The sequence below is a fragment of the Sylvia atricapilla genome, chromosome 8 (assembly GCF_009819655.1).
Source record: "Sylvia atricapilla isolate bSylAtr1 chromosome 8, bSylAtr1.pri, whole genome shotgun sequence".
NCBI lineage: Eukaryota > Metazoa > Chordata > Aves > Passeriformes > Sylviidae > Sylvia > Sylvia atricapilla.
This window is the reverse complement of record NC_089147.1, coordinates 18134029-18157150: the sequence shown is the minus strand read 5'-3', so window position 1 is coordinate 18157150 and position 23122 is coordinate 18134029. Positions and strand designations below refer to the sequence as shown.

Genomic DNA, 23122 nt, shown 5'->3' with positions numbered 1-23122 from the left:
GAGTAAAAGCCTGCCTTGATCCAAGGCAGTGCAGACAAAATTAGTGGAAAGGTCTGAAAAGATGGTGAGTGTATAGTCTGGAGTCTCTGAAGTGGCCTTCTCATTAAATCTAAATGGTTCTATAGATATTTTATGTTTATTGAACGAAGCTTTCACTTTTCACCACTTCCTCTGAACTTCTGGATTTGTTTGCATAGAAGAGTGTCCCTCCCAAATCAAAGACTATATTTGACCAGAAATGTTGCTCTCTTTATGAGCCTATCACTGGAAACAAATATCTTTGTAAATGGCACTACATGTGCTGTGGTGACTTTTCCTGTCTCGGGAGCTCACCACTGACTTATCAGGTCACCAAGTAACTGGCTCTCCAAAGGGGTACCATTCCTTTCTCAGTCTCCAAGGAATGCACATCAAAGTCAGATCAGGGCTGATAATCTGACAGTTTTCTGTAGAGGAGCACGTCATTTTTCCATGGATCTGCTTTTAAAATGGCATGCTGAAAATTTCACTGTTGGGTTTTTTTTCCTGAGACAGCACTACAAGAAGTTACAACCTTTTTGTTTGGAGGGAGGGCAATGTAGTTTTTTGTCGTTGTTGTCGTTTTTCTTTTTTCCTGACATGGTTTAACTTTTCTTTTCTTTCCTGACATGGTTTAACTTCAGCCAGCAACCAAGTAACACACAGAGAGTCACCCCCATCACTGAAATTGTGGAGAAAATCAGAAGTATAAAAGAGAACACCATCACTCCAATCATCCCCTACTTCTTTCCTCCTTCTTCCCCCCCACTTTCTGCACTGAGCATGATGCCCTCTGGTCTGGAATGTCCCTTTGGTCCCTTGGGGTGCCCTGTCCTGGCTGTGTCTCCCCCCAGCCTCCTCGCCAGCGTGGCAGCCTTGGCTCTGTGTGAGCCCTGCTCAGCAATGACAACAGCATCTCTGTGTTATCAGCCCTGTGCTCAGCACAAATCCAAAACACAGCCCCATACCAGCCACTGTGAAGAAAATTCTTCCTCTCTACTTTTCTTAGATATGTTAGTGGAGCTTTGCTCTGCTTTGTAGGCAGTTAGGTCCAGAAGTGTGACTAGAGCATTTTGGCTTTGCATCATTCATTTACAAATACTTTGTGGAAGATCTTCCCCTTTAGCTTTTAGTCATCATGTCCTTCTCCACATGACTTTTACTCCTGCTGGCTTGGGGAAATGCATCTCATTTTGAGTTGTACATGTTGTGAAGCTCTTACAGAACTACTTCATTTCCCCCTGTTTAACAATGGACTCTGTATGAGTCCTCTCCCTCCTTGGAAGATTTTTCTCTGACTTTTACTTTCCTGTTTTGATCATGCAGATGGCGGTGCATTTCTGCCTTTTTGCTTTAGAGTGCTTTAGCTCTTACTCAGTTGTCTGGAGAGAGAGGTCACCAAACAGGAGACACCTGGGGTGTGGGGGCCTGTTACTTGCTGATACTCCTTGACGTAGAAGAAAAAGGTGTGGGAGGGAAATGTCAGCCATCTGCTCGTGATTCAGGCCTGGGCTGGGAGTCATTTTAATGCGCCTTCTGTATCTTCCCTCTTGGTGCCTCAGAAAGTATCAGGATGTTCTATTACATGGCTGGCTTTTAAGCTAGCATCTCTTCATGAACTAGGGAATAGGAAGGGCAGATGGTAACAGCAGACATAGGGAATTTGTGGCAGAATCTTAAATATGTAGAAACAGGTTTAAGAAGAAGGAAGAAAATCAGATTTCTTTGATACCATATTATTTGAGTTTCCCCTAAAAGCAGGCATCCTACAATGGAGTCAGGTTGATATGCTTCCAGATATAGATCTTCTATAGGCTCAGACATTAATATGAAATTAATTAGGTCTGTTCCTAAAGGACAGTCTATTCTAAAGGTTGGTGACGACCCTCAGGAAGAGCACTGACAAAATCAAATCAGAACAGTAGTGGAGTCTGCTTTGTAGAGAGGTGAACTAGTAACATTGCTATGAACATTTGATTGCTGCTCTCTGCTGTGTATGGTCTGAACTTCTAAAACTTATCCTGCTCATTCTGTTAGCAGAAAAGTGCAAGGCCTTTAGCAAGGCCTTTCTGAATTATTAAGAGGATGTTCCTCTTTGAGGAAGAGGAGCAGAAATCTCTCACTGCTTTTTTCTGAAAAAGGCACAGCTTAATGACAAAAATCATGTATTTTTAAGTGACTGTATGCTTCTTGTCATTGTGTTTACCCAGATCTTCCCTCCCTTCTGCATCAGAGGTGAGGGGATTGGTGCATCTTACTGCTGCAATTGAGTGTCTCTGAAAGTAGCTTATGGTCAAAATCTGAAAAAGATAGGTTGCTTTTAATATTATTGACTGATTGATGAAAATTAATAATAGGCACACTGTGCAGTTGCATTTCACTCTTGTAGAACAGAAAGAAGGGTTGGGTGCATTTTGTTTATTGGCTGCAGTAAAATGAAGTAAAAATAAGGTGCTTGCCTGATTACTGAGAGATGACTGACACTCTGTCCACAAGCTACCATCTGTGATGAAGGAAAAGAAATTGATAGCAATGGTAGGGGAAGGAAATAATATTTGTAGAGGATCTTCATTTACTAAGAGTTGCACTGAATTCTTGGCAGAAAGTATTATGAGATATCAGATAATTTATTTTTTTTAACGAAGATATATGTCATTTTTCTTCCTTTAACCATTGGGGCTTCCAGCATTATTTTTCAGAGCTTCTAAAATGAGGAGACTTTTAAAAGAAGATTTTTCAAGGTTGCTGAGGACAGAGATGTCTCAGACTGGTCTTTAGTGGTGAATGCTGAACTGTTGCTAATACATAAATGCGTGTATAATCAGATGTTTTATATAAAAATTTGGCACCTGATTCTCGGAGGCTGGTTGGGTGCAACAGGATTAGTCTGCTGGAATATTTTCTTTATTGCTCTTTATTTTTTTCCCCCAAAGGCAGACCTAAGAAACATTTAAGAGGGTTTTATTTGTCAGACTCAGGGAATCAACAAGTCTCACTGTTGTTTATCTAGTAAGTTTTTTACTTAATTGCTTGTCCATTCTTGAACAAGTGAGTTATAAACTTATTTATAAATTATTTATAAGCCTGTTCATAAATTTGTGTTTCTTCAGGGTATTTGTCATATTTTGAAAGGGGATAGCATAATTTTTCTTACAAATAATTAGTGACACAGGCTATGACCAACATTTACATTTTTTGGATTGTATTAAGTGTAGAAAATACTGTAAAAGCTCTCTAGTAAGTCCATTACATTATTCCAAAGGTGGTTCCAATTTACTTCTGTATCTGTAGTGTCATACTCCTGCCTCTCTGAGAAATACTGCTAAGTGGACTATACTGACTAGGGAGGGAATGTTAGCCTTATGCTCCTTTATTTATATTTATTAGTTTTTGTCAATCTACCAAAGACATGATGTGTCAGAGACTTAACAGTTACACTTGGATTTCAGGCCTGGGAACAATCTGCTGGAGTAATCATGTTATCCAACATTCAGCTGTTAGCCAGTGAGGTTTCCAAGCTTCTGACTAAAGAAATTAAGAGGAACATCAATGGCAAACCTGCAGGTAATGATCCCATACCATATCCATTGGACCCTATTATTCTTGAAATGTGTGTCTTTCAGCTGTACTGTGTGCTGGAAATAAAGGGGGGAACAGAAAAATGCTCTGTGTAACAAGCCGAACATTTTAATGGGTGTGAGGTAGCACTCATTTGAGGTGATTGCACTGAAGATTTGGCCTTTTATGCCATGCTGATCTCTAGTTTAGAATTTTTATAGTTGGAAGTGTGTAATGCATAATGCATGTAAGAGTTAAGGAGTAGGTTATACACTATTCTGAGAAGCTTTCTTTAATGAGAAAAACATTGCTAACAACATATGGCTTTCCTGGTGGCTCTTGTAGGTTGTTCATGCTGTCAGCTGCCAGGCTTCATGAACTGAGCTGGTATTCTTGGTGAAATTTGTTAGTTAGAAACATGTAATTTACATGAACTGAGCTTGATGCTGAATCAAAATCCTTTTATGTTTTTCTGTTTACTTTAGTGGCCTCCTGCCACTGTAATTTTGTTAAATTTGTCAGATCTGTTAAAAGAGTATAAATGCAGCATTTTCATCTTTCACTAAGGAATTAAAGTTTAATGTTTCTGTGACAACAGAGGAAGCACGTCTGGCTTTGGAGCAATGGCTGCAACAGAAAAAGGAAGCAGGAGATGGGTATTTGCTCCTGAAATCGGTGTATCTGCTCTCACAGACTGACTTGGTAAGAGAAAGTACAACAAAGCATGTTCTCCTTTTAATTTCAGAGAAACTTTGTAGGCACCACAACAGTGGAACACCAAAGTCTCACTATTTGCATTATCTCTAATATTTTGAGGTTCAGCATGCCCATGGTATACACTTAAAGGACACACTACCAGGTGTGTAGACCAAGCTTTTCTAAAACAGAGAAATAAGCATATCCTTCTTTCAGATACCTTTTTAGTTTTGGCTATCAGACAGCTGATTTTCCTAGTGTTTCTCTGCTTTTTCCCTCATTGTCGGTTTTGTGGGGTTTTGGTTGGTTTTGGTTTTTCTTTTTGTTGTTTGTTTGTTTGTTTTTTGGGGTTTTTTTGGTTTTTTTTGTTTGTTTTTTTTTTGTTGTTGTTGTTGTTGTTGTTTTTTGGGGGGTTTTGGGGGGTTGGTTTGTTTGGTTTGGTTGGTTTGGTTGGTTATTTGTTTTGGTTTGGTTTTTTTGTGCATTCTTTATCATTCTAGCTTACATATCAAAAAGATGAATAGTAAGAATCTGTTGGGTAACAGCATGGTTGACTTTAAATTCCTGAGAACCTCTCAATTTGAAGTGCTTCACAAACTCTACTTGTACAGCCATCCCAAATGTAGATTGGCATCAGAAGTACAGCCTGCTGATGGGCATCTGTGATGTGTTTATCCATGACATTTAGTTATACAGTTTGTCTTAGTCTTTCTTGTTCAAAGAGACAAATAATAAAACCTTACTGTCAGATTATAGTGGATATATTCTGTGTCATAAAGAGCTCTATAAAATGATATATATATAGCTAGTCACAAGATGAAGTTTATGATGAGACTTGTGTTTTTCACAGATTTAAAACATGGTCATGTTTTGTAGCACACATACTCACAGAACTTCATAACACAAACCTCATTCTTCTGTTAGTTTGGTGCTGATTTTTGTTATGACTACTGTGTGCCAAGCACACATACTGGGACTTCTCTGGAAGTTCTACACAGCCACAGTGAAGATGGGAAGAAACTAAGTGTTGAGAAAGACTGTGAAGAAACTGTCACTTGCATTTATAAAATCTGTAATTAGGACTGTGTGCAGTCATTCAATATCTTAAAAAGTGAAGGCGTTATAGGAAAACTGCTGCTGTGCTGAATCAAGGAGAATGGAGAATTCATGCTTTGAGCATACCAAGCCTCTCTGGCAGTAGAATGTCCTGGAAAATAATGGTAAAGGACATAATGGACAGACACTGCCTGTCCCTGGCCTTCCTGTTGGTTGAGCTGCTAGTTAGTTTTCAGGCAGTGTGCTTCACTGACTGCAGGTCTCCATATGCAGTGTTAGCATAGGATACACATAATCACGGAATGATTATGAGGTGCTTTATTGAAGAGCTCTGGGAGTCGGGGTAGAGACCCAAATCCAACTCCAACAAGGGCTCAAAAGCTGTACAGTCTTATACCCTTTCGTTATAACCCTAGGTTAATCATTAAGCTCCCCATTGTTCTATTGTATACACCCAAGCATGAATTTTGGTAAATATCTTCCCTTGTGATGCTCATGATTCTGGTTTAAGGTAATAATCACGTTCAGCTACCAACAATCATTACAATTATATCACCTATCATATGATGATAAGGTACAGCTTTACCCGACCTAGTAGAGAGTAGCTTTATTTCTAAGATACATAGGCCTAAGTACAAATCATCCTAATCCTCCCTCCCCCTGATTACCCAGGCAAAGTTATACTTGATTTGGTTAAAACAATAGCATGAAAGCCACCTCCTGGTCGCAGTGAAGCTGAGGTTCTATTCCCAACTTTGCAGCCACAGAAATCATTAACCCTATACTATCAGCAGGACAGAGTACTTCTGCCAAAGCTGTAGTTCAGCTGGATCAAGAAGTCCTGGGAACAGCTACAGCAACATACAGTGTATTTAATTCTGCCACATGGATTTTACAGCTATGGGATGTGCCTGTCCATCTTGTGTGCCCTACAGCACTGATGAGAGTAAAATGCTCAAGTAGGGCTTTCATCTACCATGAATATTCTCAGTGTGTAGAAACACAAGGAAACTCTGGTCAGTTTCTGGAAGAACTGATCTTTTTTTCTCCTACTTAGAGGACTATGTGGACCATTATTGGATCTGGACTTCCAGCTGCTCTGATGCAGTGCCTATACCTTTTCTTTACTGTCGCTCCAAAGAAAACCAGTGATGACACAGAGACAAGTGAGGATGATGCCCAAACTCAGGAAATGCTTGTTAAGGTGAGATGTGCATTTGGGAGTTCATTTGCCCTGGGTACTCAGATGTTCATTTAGGCTCTTAGCTGTTCATTTGATTCATACTGCCAAAGAAACAGTAAGCTTGGACTGCAAGATGTTGAATAAGCATCAGGAGCCACATAAAACATATAAATTATCTCTTTTTTTTTTACTAAACTAAACAACATGACATTATGTGGGAAAAATCCATTAAGAATATCTTAGTTGTAGTTTTACTTATTCATTTCACTGCATCCTTTCTCCTGGAATTAGTATCAAACTTCTAATCTCCTGCCCCAGTGGATTTTTCTTCCTCTCCTGGTTATCTCTAGAGGTGTTTATTGTAGCTGATGTTTGCTTGCTTTTCAGATAATGCTAAACATGTACAAAGAGGAACAAGGTGTAGAGGAACTTCTGACAGCTGATAAGCTTCAGTCATTAATTATAGCAACTTCTTCTCTATGGGACCAGTGCAGCCACTCGTGGAAAGTACCTACAGGCCGTGTGCTGAGAACAATTTCAAAGGCTCAGACCAAAACCAGCATCGTGTACCTACAAGGTTTGGTTTAGTAAATTGGCTTCTCCTTTCCTCCTAGCTCCCCTGAGAAAGAATTACTAAAAGGAGTCTCCGCAGGATAGATTACATCACCTGTAATCTACCTTATATCATCCAGTAGCCCAAGCAGGGGCTCTTGACTTGGTAGAGAGGAGCTTTATTTAGCACTGATAGCCATCTGGACTCTGAAGGGTTTTTACATTAAAAATCCCCAAATTACAGGCAAGTGCCAATCCCACTTAATCACACTGATGTAGGCAAGAGGAAGATGTATTATGTTTTTTCTTAAGTTGTGTGACTCAGTCTGTGGGCCTGAGACTCATGAACACTAAGTACAATGCTGGGAGCACTGTCAGAGTAATGGTATCTTTTGGTACAACATCATGGTTGGTTAAGTCCTCATTTTTTTCTAGGCTTTGTTAGTTCAAGCAATTTTTTTCTTATTAAGAAGTGCAAAGGCCACAAGACTCAATTTCTTAGAAGTGAAAATACAGTTTTGTAATGCACAAAAGACAATCAGTATTCCTTGTCACAGATAGATATAGATATTTTGGCTTCTTGAGTGAGATGGAAAGAACTATTTGGACATTTTGAGGCTGCCCTGGAAGGACTGGCCATGAGACTAGACAAGAAAAGTAGGTTTCATTCTCAGAGGAAAACGTGGGTACTCCATTACATATGCTTCATTTAGCAAAGAATTAATCTGTGAACTCTGCAGAGAATGTGTGATTGACTTAGTATGAGGCAAATAAATCTGTTAATCTTTGCTTACCTTGTACTCAAACAGCTGGATTCAGTATATATGAATTTTGGTGAGTTGGGGGGTTGAAAGCTTATACTCCTGAGATTAAATCAGTTTCTGGCAGTAAAGCAAAGAAATGCATGTATATTTTAAAGCCAGCAATGCTCTTCATGTAGCTTCTGAAATGAGTATGATATTCATATATCCCCTTCCCTTCCCTTCCCTTCCCTTCCCTTCCCTTCCCTTCCCTTCCCTTCCCTTCCCTTCCCTTCCCTTCCCTTCCCTTCCCTTCCCTTCCCTTCCCTTCCCTTCCCTTCCCTTCCCTTCCCTTCCCTTCCCTTCCCTTCCCTTCCCTTCCCTTCCCTTCCCTTCCCTTCCCTTTTTCTTTTTAGAAAAAGTTATCTGAATCTTCTTTTACTGCAAAATAACTTAAAATTTGTTTATTTTTTGTTAGTAACTTTAAACTTGTTCGACTGTCAGTTCTTAAATACTTGCTGTATTTTTTTCCACAGCTGTTGACTGCATTAAAATAGCTATTCAGAATCTCTTTACACTGGCTGATACATTACCTGCTTGTGATGTGTGTGAAGCTGCTAGTATTGTGTTGTGCTTTGTGAAGGATTCTTACCCTGTATCATCAGCTTTATTAGCAGAGTTTGAAAATAATGATGGCTACCAACTCCTGCTAAAAATTTTACTCAGGTAAGAGAGGTTTTTAGTGGGCTTCTAGAGGATGGTAAAACTTAATTTTCAGAACGCATAGTGGTCTCTTAAAATATGAGTCATATAGGTAACTCTGTGTGGATGCAAAGCATTGCTATATTAGGAAGGGAAGCAGTACATGACTTTTACTACTTAAACTATAACAGAAGGAGACCAGTACAGAGGAAGTCAGTTTGCAGGTGGGATAGGGACTTTTTGAACACAAGACAAAGGTTCTTCATCAATTAATATTACAGAGGATGTAGGACAGAGACATCTGTTTTGGTTAAGGTGAGCTTTTAATCCAGGAATGCAATCAGCTGGGGAGGGAAACACGATCTTCTTGCTGTACAAAAACAAGCAAACAAACCCCACCCAAACTTAAATCTGAAATGTTTACATTCTTCAGAACCCAGATGAGCATAAACATATCAGGAAAAATCCCCACTAGTTATCCTAAGCCAAAGTACAAAGCAGAATGTGTTACTCTCCTTGTCAGCTTGTGTTGTCATACTAGGCTGAGTTTCTTTAGCATCATTTGAAGAGAGCATTTCCAAATGTTTTTGTTTCCATCCTGGATTTGCCTATTCTTGTACTATTTCCCCAACACCTGTGAAAAGTTTGGTCCCTGAAAAACGATTGGGGTGGGGAGGATATTTTGTAATTTGGATCTAGAGGATTGTAAACTGAATCATGAAGTCAAAGATATCTGTGAGTGACTATGCCTGTTCATGCTTTTCGAATGGCACAAAATTTTTAATCTATGATTGGAAAAAAATTGTGTTTTGCTGTCAGTGTTTTCTTTAGTTACCAAAGACTGTCTAGATTTTCCTTGTAAATAAACTGTGTTGAGATGCATATTTCTGATTAAATTCTAGCCATGTTAGGGCAGGAAACGTGGAATCTTTTCCAGTAAGGGATGTGAATCCCCATCCTTTTTAACTTTTATCCTTTTAGGCTGAAGAGACAGAAATAACAGATGCTCAGGGATTCAGATTAGTCTTCATACCCAGCATATACTGGCATAAAGGGGTAGATGGAGAATTCTTTGCATAATGTTTTGTGTGAGAAGGTACCCTCTTCTCTGATATTTAGAATTTTTTCTTCAGGTAAAAACAACTTGCTAATAGCATTCTTTGAAAGAGAGCATTTTCTCTCTTTTTTTTTATTTTTCATGTTTAGGTGAAACTAGAACATTTTGCTGTTTCCTTCAGAGATTTTTCTAACCTAACAGTGTCAGTCTATTTCTCTGCCAGTAACCCATGCTCAGATGATGCAGTTTTCCTTAAGAATTGACCCATCTAAGAATTACAGAATAAGATGATGTGATAACCAGCTCTCTGTCCTTTGACAGACTGTCACTTCAGTCTATGAACCATGGCAAATCTGGGGTTACATTTCAAACTGTTTCCTTACTTAGGAGAGACCTGCCATCTTCATGTCAAGATTCACAAAGCTCAGGCATATAAAATATAATATTTTTCTCCTCCTTAGGGATGAGATTTTTCTGTTATTTATCTCAGTTAGCAAGTCCCTTATCTTGCCAACCATATGCCCACCTTTTTATATGAAGTGTGTTCTAAGTATTTGGTTTCTCACAAATTTAAATTTTTATTCCTAAATCAGACCTTTTTTTGAGTTAGCTTTTTTTTTTTTTTTTTTTTTTTTTTAACCACACATAAATAGACTAAGTTAAAAATAAGTTAAAACATTTATCTTCCTTTTGTTCAGAAGACTCTTTCAGTGTCACTTCAGTTTCCTTCAGTCCGTAGGTTTTGTTCTGATTCAGTGTGCCACTCTGGTGTGGGCTATTCTGTGTAGCTCTTATGTGCTCCATACCTGATGATGTACCCAAAGTGTTTGTATAATTAAGGCATGAACATATGACTGTCCTGAGTTTTGTTCCCAGATGTGAGGGTTTGCAGCAAAATGAAGGAGACCCTTATCTGGATGAGATCTTGGACATGCTGACTTGCCTTACAACCTGTGGAAAAACTGAACTGAAAGTTTCTGGCAATATTGTACATCCGCAATTGCCCCACTTCGATTTTGAACAGACACAGTCTTCTGGTATAGTAAATATTTGCACACGTGGGTGGGTAGGGGTCATAGGAAAATGAAACTCTATCCATTTTGTGTCTTAATATGGAGGAAGGGAATATGATGTAGCATCTTCACGATGTATGATGTAGATTTATGTGTTAATGCTGCAGGAGCCTGAATGCCACCTACACTAAACTGAAATGATAATGTCAGCTCTAGGGTCTGATCCGAGCTCAAGAATATGCCTCCCAATCACAACCCTCATGTCTGTTGCTCCTATTTCCACTTTGGGATGATTTAACATTATAGTTAGGGTGCTTGCAGACTTATATAACACTCATGTGAAAATTATCTCTCCTGGGTTTTTTCCCCACAGGAATGATGGTGAAAAACCTCCAGCCTTTTCAGGTGTTGCAGTCCATTTTCCAGAGAAGTAATGATCAGCATCTGTGTGGAAGAATCTTGGAAGCAATTGGTACCATATGGGCTTGGGACAGAGTGAACTTCTTTCTTCTGGAATGGACACTGCAACCTATCAACCAATTCACTGACATAATTCATTTCAAACCACACTCAGTCCAAGTCCAGTTCTTCAGGCTTGTGGAGTCCATAGTACTAGACCTGTCCTATGTCCCCCATGAGATTTTGAAGAAGGTTCAGTATTTGATAAAGGAAAACATAGTGCCATTCTGCACCTTAACAGCTCTCCAGTGCCTTCTCAGCATGACCCAGAAGGACCTGTTATTTAGTGATATTTTCCGTGACTCTGGACTCTTAGGCCTACTGCTGGCACTTTTGAGGAAGGAAGCCAAGATCCTGAGGAAATCAGGTACAGCTTAATAACACTCACAATGACTATTAAAGTAGGCAGATCAATATTAATAAATCATCTCTTTCTACAGTAAATTTTTTTGTACTGAGTCGCTAGATTTTGTCTTCAAGCCAACTGGACTAAATTTGACACATAAGTTGGGTCTTCCATGAAATCTTTGTTGTTTTTTTGTTCTCTTCACTAATCTAAACATCTCTGGGCTTTTCTTTGCTAGTGTATGTTGAATTATTCTGGGTAACACCCTTCAGCCCACACTTTTAAACAGGTCTTAATTTGGAAAGAATGAAAACTTGAGATTGGAGCAAGAAAAATTCTTCCATTTCTTGTAAATTGTAACATAATTTTTAATATACTGACAGCTGGAACTCAACTGCCTGGTCTAAAAGAAGGCACTGAGAAGGAATTAATTGTTGTGATGCTGAAGATGGTGGCTGCCCTTACAGCAAGGTCTGTGAGGAACACAGGTAAGGAATTACATATGACTGCATTACCTTCATGATATTTGTTGGAAGCAGCCATTGTCTTAAGGAGTACCCACAAATTTTCTGACTTTTGTGCTTCAAAAATGAAGGGAAAAAATCTAGAAATGCAGGGATACCTGTGTTACACTAGGAAAAAATGTGACAAAGGTATTCTCATCCTGCATAATGAGCTTTGACTCAGTAGTCAACTTGGTTTTTTCACCCATGTGCTTACTCCTATAGTGTTTATACAGGATGCACAAACCTAGCTTGTGGGAAAAAAGTTTTGTACTTGACTCTTGTGTATTGCTTGTTCATCTAGATTTTCTTCCATCATATCTCTTATTTGAATTCTTGATTGGTCCAAGTGCATACTGAGTAACATTTCTATATTTGTGTTATACCTAAGAAGTCTGTTTGTAGGGAACCCTGTGGAACACAGTAATACAGCAGTGAACCCTGCTGAATACTGGAATCCACTCAATTCACTCTGGAATCTTAGAAACATCATGTTTCCAGCACAGTGTAAACATATTTTCAGAAACTATCAGAAAGCTCCTTTCCTGAATGAAAAAAAATATACTTAAGCTGACACTAAGGTGTCTTTTCCTTTTCATTATTGTTTTGGGAAGCTGTAATCTCTGACGATTGGAAATCATGGTCATCCAGTCATTTTATCCCTAGCTGTTCTTGTGCCATTCAGTTTGTGTCATCTTTAGCTTAACCAGCTACTCTTCTTACCTGTCCTGCTGTATTTATAGAAATGTGACACTTCACACCCACACTGAAAGTCTGCCTGTAAAAACTACAATCAAAGGATAGTTTAACTAACAATTGATAATGCATTTGTCCCTAGTTGTTCTGAAGGACTATGGAATGGTGCCATATATCAAGATATTTTTGGATGATGAGCGCTACAGGAGTGCTACTCTCAGCATCTTGGAGCAGTTATCAGCCATCAATTATGAAGAATATATGAGCATTATTATTGGGGCCCTCTGTTCTTCCACTCAATGGGAACTGCATCTGAAAGTAGATCTTTTGAAGGTAATTAATGTGGCTCTCACTTGGGCATTGTTTTCTTGGGAACTCTTTTTTTTCAACATGGTAAGAGCAGAAGCTTCAGAGGCCAGCTCTAGATTATTACTTGGGCACTTTGATTTTTAGCAATGCTTGTGTGGTCAATACCTTCACTCAGTATCAGATTATGAAGTATTTTTAAGATTTAAATAGTAATGCAAGAGGGACAAATAGAAATGCTAGAGGCACAATTGTATGAGCAGTTCTATGTAATGTGACAGAGAAAGGAGAAACAAATGTGAATGAAAGTGGGTATGTGGAGAGAGGATGTAAGATGTGAAGCAGTAAGATTGGAAGAGCCAGGGTAGGCATGAGATGAACAGCTTCATTCTGGTAAGTTTCCAAGTTTGAAACTTTGCTGTCCTTAATTTTGTCACTTCTCACAAACACAAGTATCATATAAAAAGAGAAGAGGCAATGGAAAGGAAGAATTTTTTTGATGTTTGGAGGAAGAAACTAGAACTAGTCACAGCCTCTATTGACCCCAGAGTGTTTGATCCCTAAGCAATGAAACAGGGGAAAGAATAACCGCGCTTTACTTTGGTTTAGGTCATAGGCATCCCATTGAAAAACAGCACTGTTGTAAACACTGATTTTAAAATTTCTTTCTACCTTCTCTGTCAAGTGTGAATGGAATTCACTTTTCTGTACAATATAACAACTGCTTCTATAATAAAAGAACCATGTTCTTAAAAAAATTAAAAGGACAAAGTTTGTATCTTTGAATAGTAAGCTTTAATAATACCTGTGGAAAAGCTGAGTCTGGTGTCCAAACTAATATGAAAATAAATGCAACTTCAGTGTCTAATTTTGACAAATGATAACTGTATTAAAACATAATGTAAGCAAATGAATTTATTTTCTGTATCTGTTGGGACTGTGATTGTATTACACGCAAATTCAGATTGATTTGCTAATGTATATTTAGCTGTTAAAGCCTGAGCTCAAATGCAATTAGCACTGCTGTATTCCAGCATGGCACGTGGACAATTATGAAGAATAACAAATAATGGAATGTGCGAAATAAATTCTGTTAGCGGTAACTGAGTTAGGGGGTTTCCAACAGACATCAGTTTTATAGATTCAAGACAGAGGAATACTAACTCATAGGCGATTAAATTCTAACTGAGTTAAAGCTGGAGGAAATGTGTTTACTGTTGACCTACTCTGGAATGTGGTAAAGCCATCCTGATAACTCCAACTCTAAGTTATTAAATTTACTCCCTGTTCAGAAGTCTCTGCCTGGTTTGATACATTATCATACAAAATTGAATGACAGTAATAGAGTGCCCCCTCCCCCTTCAGTTCTGGCAACTCTCTCTCACAGTCATAGATCATGTTATAGGCAGATATCTTTCTGTTAAAAACTGTTCCTCCTCAGGAGGTTGTGAAGTACAGCTCTTTCACTGGTTATCTCTTGGGAAGGTCTATATGTAAAATTGACCCTTTCCAATGTGCAAAGGTGGCAGCATCAAATTTGAAAAGTCCCTGTACAAAATGAATTGTGCAACATCCCAAAAACTTGGGATCAATTATATTCAAATGCAGTAGACTGTTTCCTTGCATGCTTCTTTTTCTCACCAATTTTACTTCCACAGCTCTTAATGTATTTTCCAGATTTGTTTTAAAATGGCAAGCACATACCATTCAAAATTCTCAAATAGTTTAAGTTGGTTTTTATGTATGTGTAATATTGTCAAGTGGCATTCACTTATAACCTGCTTTAAGCCTCTTGAATTTAGATAAAATCTAATGACTTTGTTGTCTTGAGATCTTACTTTTTATGGCTTTTTTTTTTCTCTGAAGTATTGTGCAAGCTTTAAAAATATCTCAGCTGAGAAAAGCTATTCTTGTCTTTCTTAATGAAGAGAGCCTGCTTGTTGCAATATTCTTTGTCCCATGCCATGTCACTGGTTTTTTGGGGAAGGGCTGTCTCAGTCATATGAGCAAAGTCTAGTGTGGTTTCTCATGTGCATTCAGGGCTGCAGGAAGATTTCTCTGTAGAGTGATGTGCTTTCCTGCCAGTTTCCATATGAGGGTATTTGCAATTGAATCTTCCATTTACCTAGGGCAAAGGCAGGTTTCTTGAAAGAGTCTGAGAAGACTGATAAAAGAACAGCCAAAGATATGACACTACCTCGGGCCAAACTGACTAGGATACGTAAAGCAGGAAATTTCATTTCTTTGCTTCCGCCTGTGAGCACTGAACTCTCAGTTCAGCCTCTGAACCTCTTAGGCTGACTGCTTTAGCAGCTCCTAAGGTGCATTCAAGTGTTGGTTGTATGCTTCATTGGGTATATGGGGATGGGGAGGAGGAGAAGTTGTGCAGTGATGACCTTTATTTTAACCACCTTCCCCCTCAAAGAGTGAAATTTCACTGAAGAATTTTTGTGCAAACTTGAAATTTTAAAAAATTCTAAAGCTTCATTGCCCCTTGATTTAAGTGCTTCTTTTGTTTCCTTTCTTTCCAACATATGTAGTCACTCTTGAGGATACTGGAGAGTCCCAAGAGCCATTCAGCTTTCAGGAGCTGCAGTGGATTCAATGGGCTCCTGTCCCTCCTCTCAGACATGGAAGGTGCATTGCAGGACCCTCCATCTGGGCAGTGGGAAGCAGTTGGACAGAATTGTGTATTGGAGCTGGTTTTCTACACTCTTCAGGGGATAACTGCAGCCCTGCACCTAGACCCTGTCAACAGCAACTTCTTCCAGAGGAATGGTCTCTTTGAAAAGATGGCAGAGGATCTTGGATCTCTTGGATGCTTCTGGACAGAAGGGAAAAGGCAAATTCCTGTGAGCCTTGAGAAGAAAAGGACATTTACAGAATTCTTGGATGCAGCATTCTGTACTTCAGAACCTTTCCCAGGATGGTTAAAAAACTGTATTTGGATTCTGAATTTTCTTGATCGTATGGTCAAAGGAACCCTCCATCAGGAAAGCTACTTTAAGGAGAGGAAACCAGAGATGGGAGAAGAATCAAGAGATGGTCAGGAGGCACCCCAAGCTCAAGAAGAGCATCCTATTGCTTTCAACAGACCTGGCAACAAATTATCTGCCTCTGCCTATATGCTGTGGGAAAACCCTGAAGAGAAGTAAGCTTTTATTTACTACAGGAAATAGAGTACTAAAGCTCATATGTGCATTTTATATGGCAGTAAATTGAGGTAAAGTGTGATACAACCGGCCAAGGGTAAACAAATCAGTTCAATCCCACCTCCCAGGCTTGCAGGAATCAATGCTTTTGGAAAGGTAAATGATGGGAAAATTGGGTTATAAGGATTTAGTGCAGCAGTGCGACACACAGCCCCAAGAGTTGCAGAGTTTATGTTGAAGATTCTGACATCTGCAAAGTGGGAGCAGGAATGGGGTCTTAGAAGAAGATTGCTGGGACTTAAAGCTTGTGCTTTAGTCACTGCTTGAACCTGCCCTGATCAATTTTGACAATTTCAATTATGTGGAAGTCTGCTTCCAGTCACTCGATACATTAAATATAAATGTTGCACTAAGATATTTTAAATGCTTCCTCATGTATGTGCGTCCAAGCACATGTGCAGACACACTGTCATTCATTCATGCTGATATAGAGAAAAATGGAAAAGGGGCAGCCATGCTGCCTACCTCATTGAATGAAGATTTATGTCAAAATATATGTGCTTGGTAGGAAGGGAATACTATACCAGAAATCAGCATAGCTGTCAGCCATGAATCCGATTCTGAATCACATGCATTTTGTAACTCATGAGATTTTTCTGTCCATTCATTTTTCTCTAGCTTTATCTTGAATCTCAGTCTTTTTCTCAAATAACTCAAATTGGAGTTATTCTGGTTGGAGTTATGCTTAAAAAGACTAAGCTGATGAGTGTGAGATTTCTTCAACTCTTACTGTAGATTATTGCAAAGTCATCTTCCAAGTTCAAGACCAAAACATGATGTCTGCTGCTCATAGTAGCAGTCACAGAAGTCGGCAGAACTCTTTTCCCTGAGTACTGAGGCAGGCTGAATAAGCATTTCTGGTTATATTTATACTTGTTTGAAGCAAGCAAAGAAAGTGTAGTGGATTTCTTTGTTCCCTATGCAGCAGATTTTAAAGCAGTTATGGCCATGTTTGCTCCATGTCACCACTCTTTAAATTATTCTGGAAGTTTCTGGTTAGATGCTCAGTGCTGGGGAGAGGACTTGGTAGCTCAGGAGGAATAAATGCTCTTTCCCAAGCAGATCTTCCCAGTCTGATTTGGGAGAACATGAGTCCATGTACAAACAGTATATAGATGGTGGTCGTTGTGAGAAGTACACTGTTGTTTAAGTGTGTGTATAAGGGAGGCCCAAGGATGTTAAGGGACAAAGAATAGGTTGGGGCAATGCTGGGAGGGATGTGGCTCTGTCTTCTGATTGTCTTTCTGAAGCCACCAGATCTGAAACGAGCAAGGCTTCCTATGTCCTTGTGTTGTTTTGCCTGCTGAGATGTGATGCCCTATAGTAACTGAATACCACTTGTGGGAGATATTAATCCTGTAAACCGGGACCCTTTCCATTCACAGTGTCTCATTTGGGATTGTTTGTCTTGGGACATGAAGGCACAAAAGGAAGGCAGATTAGCTAGGGGTGGCTGGCGATGGTCCATGACAAGTGTATACAAACACAAAAGAGGAACATGTACTGGAAAGATGACAGTCTTCAAGCCATACAGCCTGTATCCTTTTCCAGCAGTAAATTTTATGAAAATAAAAATAAGAAATCCCATAGTTTCTGCAAGCCTGTTGTTCCCCTAGTGCAGCTTCCTCTTAGCTGTACTCCACACTCACACTTCCCCCTGAAAAGGTTCCAGGCAGCAGCTCTGCAGCTTGAAAGGAGGAACTTGAATGCAGTCAGTGTAGGTGGCCTGTGATGCCCCATCTTACAACATATATTTAATATTCCCAAGGAGGAAGAGAAAGGGGATGATCCTGGCAGGAGCCTGTGACTAATACAAAGGAAAGTTGGTATTTTAATGCTGGATAATATTCTAGCCCCTTATACTGCTGTGGTCAATGATGCTGCAAGCTTCTGGAACACAGGGGAATTGACCCTGTCATTCCCATCTCAAAACCAGCCCTCTGTGTTCCTGCTCCTGCAGTAATGTTTGAAACACCTTTTGCGACAGATGGGGTCTCTGGTTTGCCTTTTGTTCCTGGTGATTAGACATAGCTTGCTGCAAGCTGTGTTAACTGAGGCTGATCTCTTTGGGAGGGAAACCCTTCTTCGTGCCCACCCAAGCAGCATGGCTGCTGCAGCTGCTGTTACCACAGACAGCTCACTGTGCTAATGGCTCTTCAGGTTCTTTGTGACATCTCATTTTGCCCCCCAAACCCCTTATTTGTCTTATTTTTAAGTAGCACCAGTGCAGAGCAGATTTGCTGTTCACACCATGATACTGGTGAGAGAGATGGAGTGGAATCGCAGGGCTGGTATGATAGCCCGGGGGGATGAGTGTGAGGTGGGATATTTGCAAAAGTAGGAGTTGGACCAGGAACACAGTTTTTGTGCTGACACAGGCCGTGAAATGAGGATCTCAGAGAAAAAAACCGCAGAGAAGGCTGGAGAAAAGGTTTACATAATATTCTTAAAAACCCTCATGAGCCTTGTTGCCCTTCTCTGCACACACTCCAGCAGCCCAATGTCCTTGTGGTGAGAGGCCCAGAACTGAACACAGCACTCGAGGTGTAGCCTCACCAGTGCCGCGTACAGGGGAAGAATCACTCCTCTGCTCCTGCTGGCCACACTATTGTCGATTCAGGCCAGGTTGCCACTGGCCTTGTTGGCCACCTGGGCACACTCTGGCTCATGCTCGCCTGGGCTAGCATGCCAAGTTTGTTTCCAGCCCAGGAGATTTCCAACCATGATTTCTCCCTATTGATTTTAGTGACCTCGGATTTTTCTCTTTTAAAATAGTGTGGGTTTTCTCTGGGAGATGGGAGGAGACTGTATTTTCAGTGTACTTTTTTCTCTGACGTTTAAAAATTTTCTCCCATTCATCAAGTACAGGTGCATGTGTCCACACTGAAACCACTGCTGCAACAATCTTTATACCAGATCTGATTTTGATTTATTGCACAGAAAATATTGCAAATGAGCAATTCATTTGAAATTGTCTTCCTTGAGGGTGCAGTAAAAATTATTTGTCACTGTGTGGCAGTGTGCTACACATTACTCCCTGTTCTGCTGTATCAGATGAGTCTTTTTGGGAGTGGCTAACATTCAATTGCAGCCTTTTTACCCTCCTTTACTTCCCTTGAAATACTTTTTATTTTTTCTTTAATGCTTAATCTTATACTTGTACCTTGTGTTTCATACAATCCATAAAGCATATTGTGCTTTATTTTGTCAGTCTAATTACAGCCATTAGATGTTGCATTTGCTTTTCTTGTGAGATCTGCTTGGGACAGATATTTCTGACAGTGCACATCACAACTCCAGTTCAGAGGTGCACCCAGAAATGTTGATGATACTCTGAACAAGACAAGCCTGTAGTGCCTAAACTAGAGGTTTTGCTATGTTGTGGGTTCATCTTTGAGATATATCTGACCTCTAGCCTGCATAATGGCATGAGCAGATCTTCTCTGTGATGCCTCTGATTTCTCATTTCCTTCCTGTGCCTGAACATAAAAAAAGTCATATGTGGCAAAAATGAAAACTGGTGGGAAAGCAGATATTCAACTTTAGTTTACTTCTTTAGGCAAATTCTGGTGTTGGAAGGGGAGGGTGGCATACTGAATTCAGCAAGACTGTCTCACCTTTATTTATTTCCATTATGTTTTAAAGTACTGAAGCTACTGCATAACCCAACTTATAAATTCCTAGAAAATAAAAGGATAACACTGCTTGTGGACTGATGCATCAGCAATTCCTCTGCTTGTCTGTTCTCTGTTCTGCAAATATCTTCAAAGGCAAATTTGTTTAAAGAGGCTGCTGCACATCTTTGAATGTGTGGCTCCTTGAAATGTCGGCTCGTGAGCAGGTGATGTCCTGTCTTTGCTACTCTAAGAAGGCATCCAGCTGTTCTGGGTCATTGTACTGTTTGCTTAGTTTCCAGTGCTGAGCCTGGTTGCTACTAGGAGAATTTAATGCTGTGCTCTGCTGGAGCACTGTTAGAAGCTCTTTGCTGTTCATAATGATAGTTATGATATGTCTTTTTACTGCAGGTTGGAAACGAGAGACTGCCCCATTGTGCATGCAGGTGCTGTCTGTGTCATGGTGAGGTTGCTGCCAAAGCTGTACAAAGAAGGACATGCTCAGGTGAGTCTGAACATATCAAAATGTCATCTTAACAGTGTCTTCTACTTCTGTGTAGCTTCATTTCCAGGAATTGCTTAGTCTTTGCAAATGTGGCTGTACCATATTTACCTAAAACACTGTCAGGAGGAACAGAACAAATTTCACTGAGTCAACAGATGTAAGAACAAAGATTTTGGCTGTCAGTTTGCCAAAGCATTTCTGTACCTGCCTGATGCAGTACATGGATTTTGGTCCCAGAATACTTATTGCATAAGCATAATGTAGAAGTGCCTTGAAAACTCTTTAAAGTATTGCCAACAGGCCTAGCAACCGGAACAGTCTGACTCTTCAGACCTAATGGTCCATAAACTTTTAATGAAGCTTAGAATGTGTTTTTCTTTGTCAAACCTCCTATATATGCACACCCTCTCTGAATAAAGATACTGCCTATATTTCATTGGCTGTTTGGTCTAAAATACTTGGATGCAGTCAAAGTACATATGGAGGGACTGAAATAAAACCAGGTTGTTCATACGGAGCTCTGAAAGGGACAAATAACTGCTGGCACATTCCAACTCTGTTTATTGGAATCGAGCCATCAGCTAGTGAAATTTTGCTAATTATAGTAATTAATTTCTGAAAAACAAGTAGAACAGTTAATCGGATGAGAGTGTCATCAAGAAATTGGAATTGTCTCTAGGACTTGAGCCCTGTAAGAGGCAGAGCCTCTCAGGTCCTCAGTAGATGGCAGTGTTCTTAAAAGTATGAAGGATTAGAGTACAAATTCTAGCGATTTCAGTTATGTATTTAAGTATACTCATATTTTCCTTTTTTTCTCTCACTCCTTTTTTCTTAGTCAATAAGAAATTCTTACTGGTAGTGTTTTAGTATTGCTGTTGTAAATATGATTGCCTCAGGTAAAATTGGAACACTATTATGTAAGGTCCTGAGTCAAACTCTAGCCAGGAGTTAACAAATGTATTGAAGAGTTCTCATAAAATAATCCAAAAAAGGAATAAAGGAAAATAAGAATTTTCCTGGCTATTTCTATTCAAAAATCATTGAATGAGAGAGAGAATAAATAGAGTATTTCAGAGCTTGGGAATTTATTGCTTCAGAGCTTGGGAAGTATTTCAGATACTGACAGGTAAACACATAAAAGGCTGGACTTTAATACCTTTAATCATAACATATACCACTGCATGAATCCTTGTGGCAGGAGATTCTACTTGGAACACTGGAGTCAGGTAAGATCTGATGCAAAAGGTTTAACCTCAGTGGCTAGCGAAGGGGAGCTACTTGGTAGAAGGAAAATAACTGAAGGAATTATCCTTTAGGTAGATATATTTTGTCCCAAACAAGGTACTATATTTTTTCTAGGGTCACAGTATTTAACAGCTAGATGAGATGACTTAGTGGCTTGGTGGATGTACTGCAGACTTTCATTAAAAAATCTGAAGAGGCTTCTTGCTTTGAATTTAAGACTGAATCCAAAAGTACATGTTTAAGGAGCAAATGTGGAGAGGAAGATACAATAACTCATCTCTTTCTGCTTGTTTTAGTGCCATGATAGGTATTTTAGGTCCGACTGTCCAGATTGTTCCAGTAATCTGGAAAAATCTTAGAATCAGTTCAGGTCATGTGTGATCCCTTTGCTTTCACAAAATTGGCAATGAGAAAGCACTGCTTTTACAGAAACATTAATGGAACTCAATAAAATTAATGTACTTTTGATTCTGACCCTCAGAAAAAATATCAATTTCCTGCCAATTTTGCAACTTCTCTGTGACCTTTATCAGACCTAAGAAATGATGGGCTGAAGCAATGTTGAGCCTGTCAGTGTAGAAAATCCAGTAGCAGACAGTAAAACAGGTGATTTTGCGCTTCAGCCATTTCTTACCCTTTCTGGAATGACAGCTAAAAGCTGAGGAGAATATATTTGTGGATGTATATTCCTGCCATTGCTAGGCATGATTAAAAAAATCATTTGAGTGTCATGGGTACAGAAACTTGCTTAAACTTTAAAACTGACCAAGAGCTTTGAGTCAGTAAAGAGACTTTGAGTCAGTAAACTGTATTTAGAGCACATTGCTCATGTTCATGCCTACGACTGGAAGTAAGCCAGTTTCCATCAGACTCCATGTTTTTTGACCACATGCAAGATAGATTTTCCTTTTATTGATGTGTTGTCTGTTTGGTGATGAAAGATAGCATTACACGTTTCAAACATTTAGTAAATTGAGACAGGTTCGTATCCACTTTAGATATTTGGCTCAGGATATTCACAGCATGTTTTCTACCTTAAAAAAAAGAAGTTTCCTCTCAGATACATCTCATCCTTGACTGAAATTTTAAGACTCCAGAGTGTCATGATAAATCTTATCCATTTGTAATGTCAGATACAGAGATCATCTAGATATGATAAGGGTGAGTAAGGGAAAAAACTTTTGAGAAAAGAATAAAAACATGATTCAGTTCTGTCTCATCCTTCTGGGAGGTTTCTTCTGAATAGAGACAAAAAATAATCCTCACACAATTAATCATGTAAATTATTTATATATTTTCCAACTAATACTATTGATTCCACAGCTAGATTTTCCTTTCTGTTTTCATCCATGTCTCTTGTATGATGAGCTTCTATCAAAGTCACTGTTGTGAAAGTAAAACAGTGCATCAATAAGGATTTTGCATCTTTTAAAAATACCCTGACCCCTGCTTTAAATTTATGCCAAATGACTTGTTCTCCCTGTAGATGTTAAAAAAGTAAATTTTTTCAAGTACTTCTACACACATAATTATTGTTATATTGTTCTTCAATCTAAGGAAATTGCATCCTTTTGAAGTGAATGCACAGTGACAAAAGTTCATCATTTTTGCTTATCTTGAATATAGCGTAATAATCTTGAAGATGAATCACCGTGAATTAA

At 39.2% G+C, this 23122-nt stretch overlaps 1 protein-coding gene across 2 annotated transcripts in view; it reads left to right on the top strand.

Moving 5' to 3' along the window:
• Nucleotides 1–23122, top strand: part of WDFY4 (WDFY family member 4) — a 115120-nt gene that overhangs the window by 1642 nt on the left and 90356 nt on the right. Inside the window, exons 2-12 of one of the 2 annotated variants that reach the window (XM_066323894.1) lie at nucleotides 3468–3582; nucleotides 4175–4278; nucleotides 6386–6532; nucleotides 6899–7088; nucleotides 8340–8529; nucleotides 10439–10599; nucleotides 10949–11401; nucleotides 11764–11868; nucleotides 12722–12912; nucleotides 15426–16036; nucleotides 20123–20216. In XM_066323894.1, the coding sequence (XP_066179991.1) occupies nucleotides 3468–3582; nucleotides 4175–4278; nucleotides 6386–6532; nucleotides 6899–7088; nucleotides 8340–8529; nucleotides 10439–10599; nucleotides 10949–11401; nucleotides 11764–11868; nucleotides 12722–12912; nucleotides 15426–16036; nucleotides 20123–20216 (2361 nt within the window). Of the gene's footprint in view, nucleotides 1–3467; nucleotides 3583–4174; nucleotides 4279–6385; nucleotides 6533–6898; nucleotides 7089–8339; nucleotides 8530–10438; nucleotides 10600–10948; nucleotides 11412–11763; nucleotides 11869–12721; nucleotides 13456–15425; nucleotides 16037–20122; nucleotides 20217–23122 lie in introns of those variants that run through there. The other variant, XM_066323895.1, reaches the window with a different exon arrangement.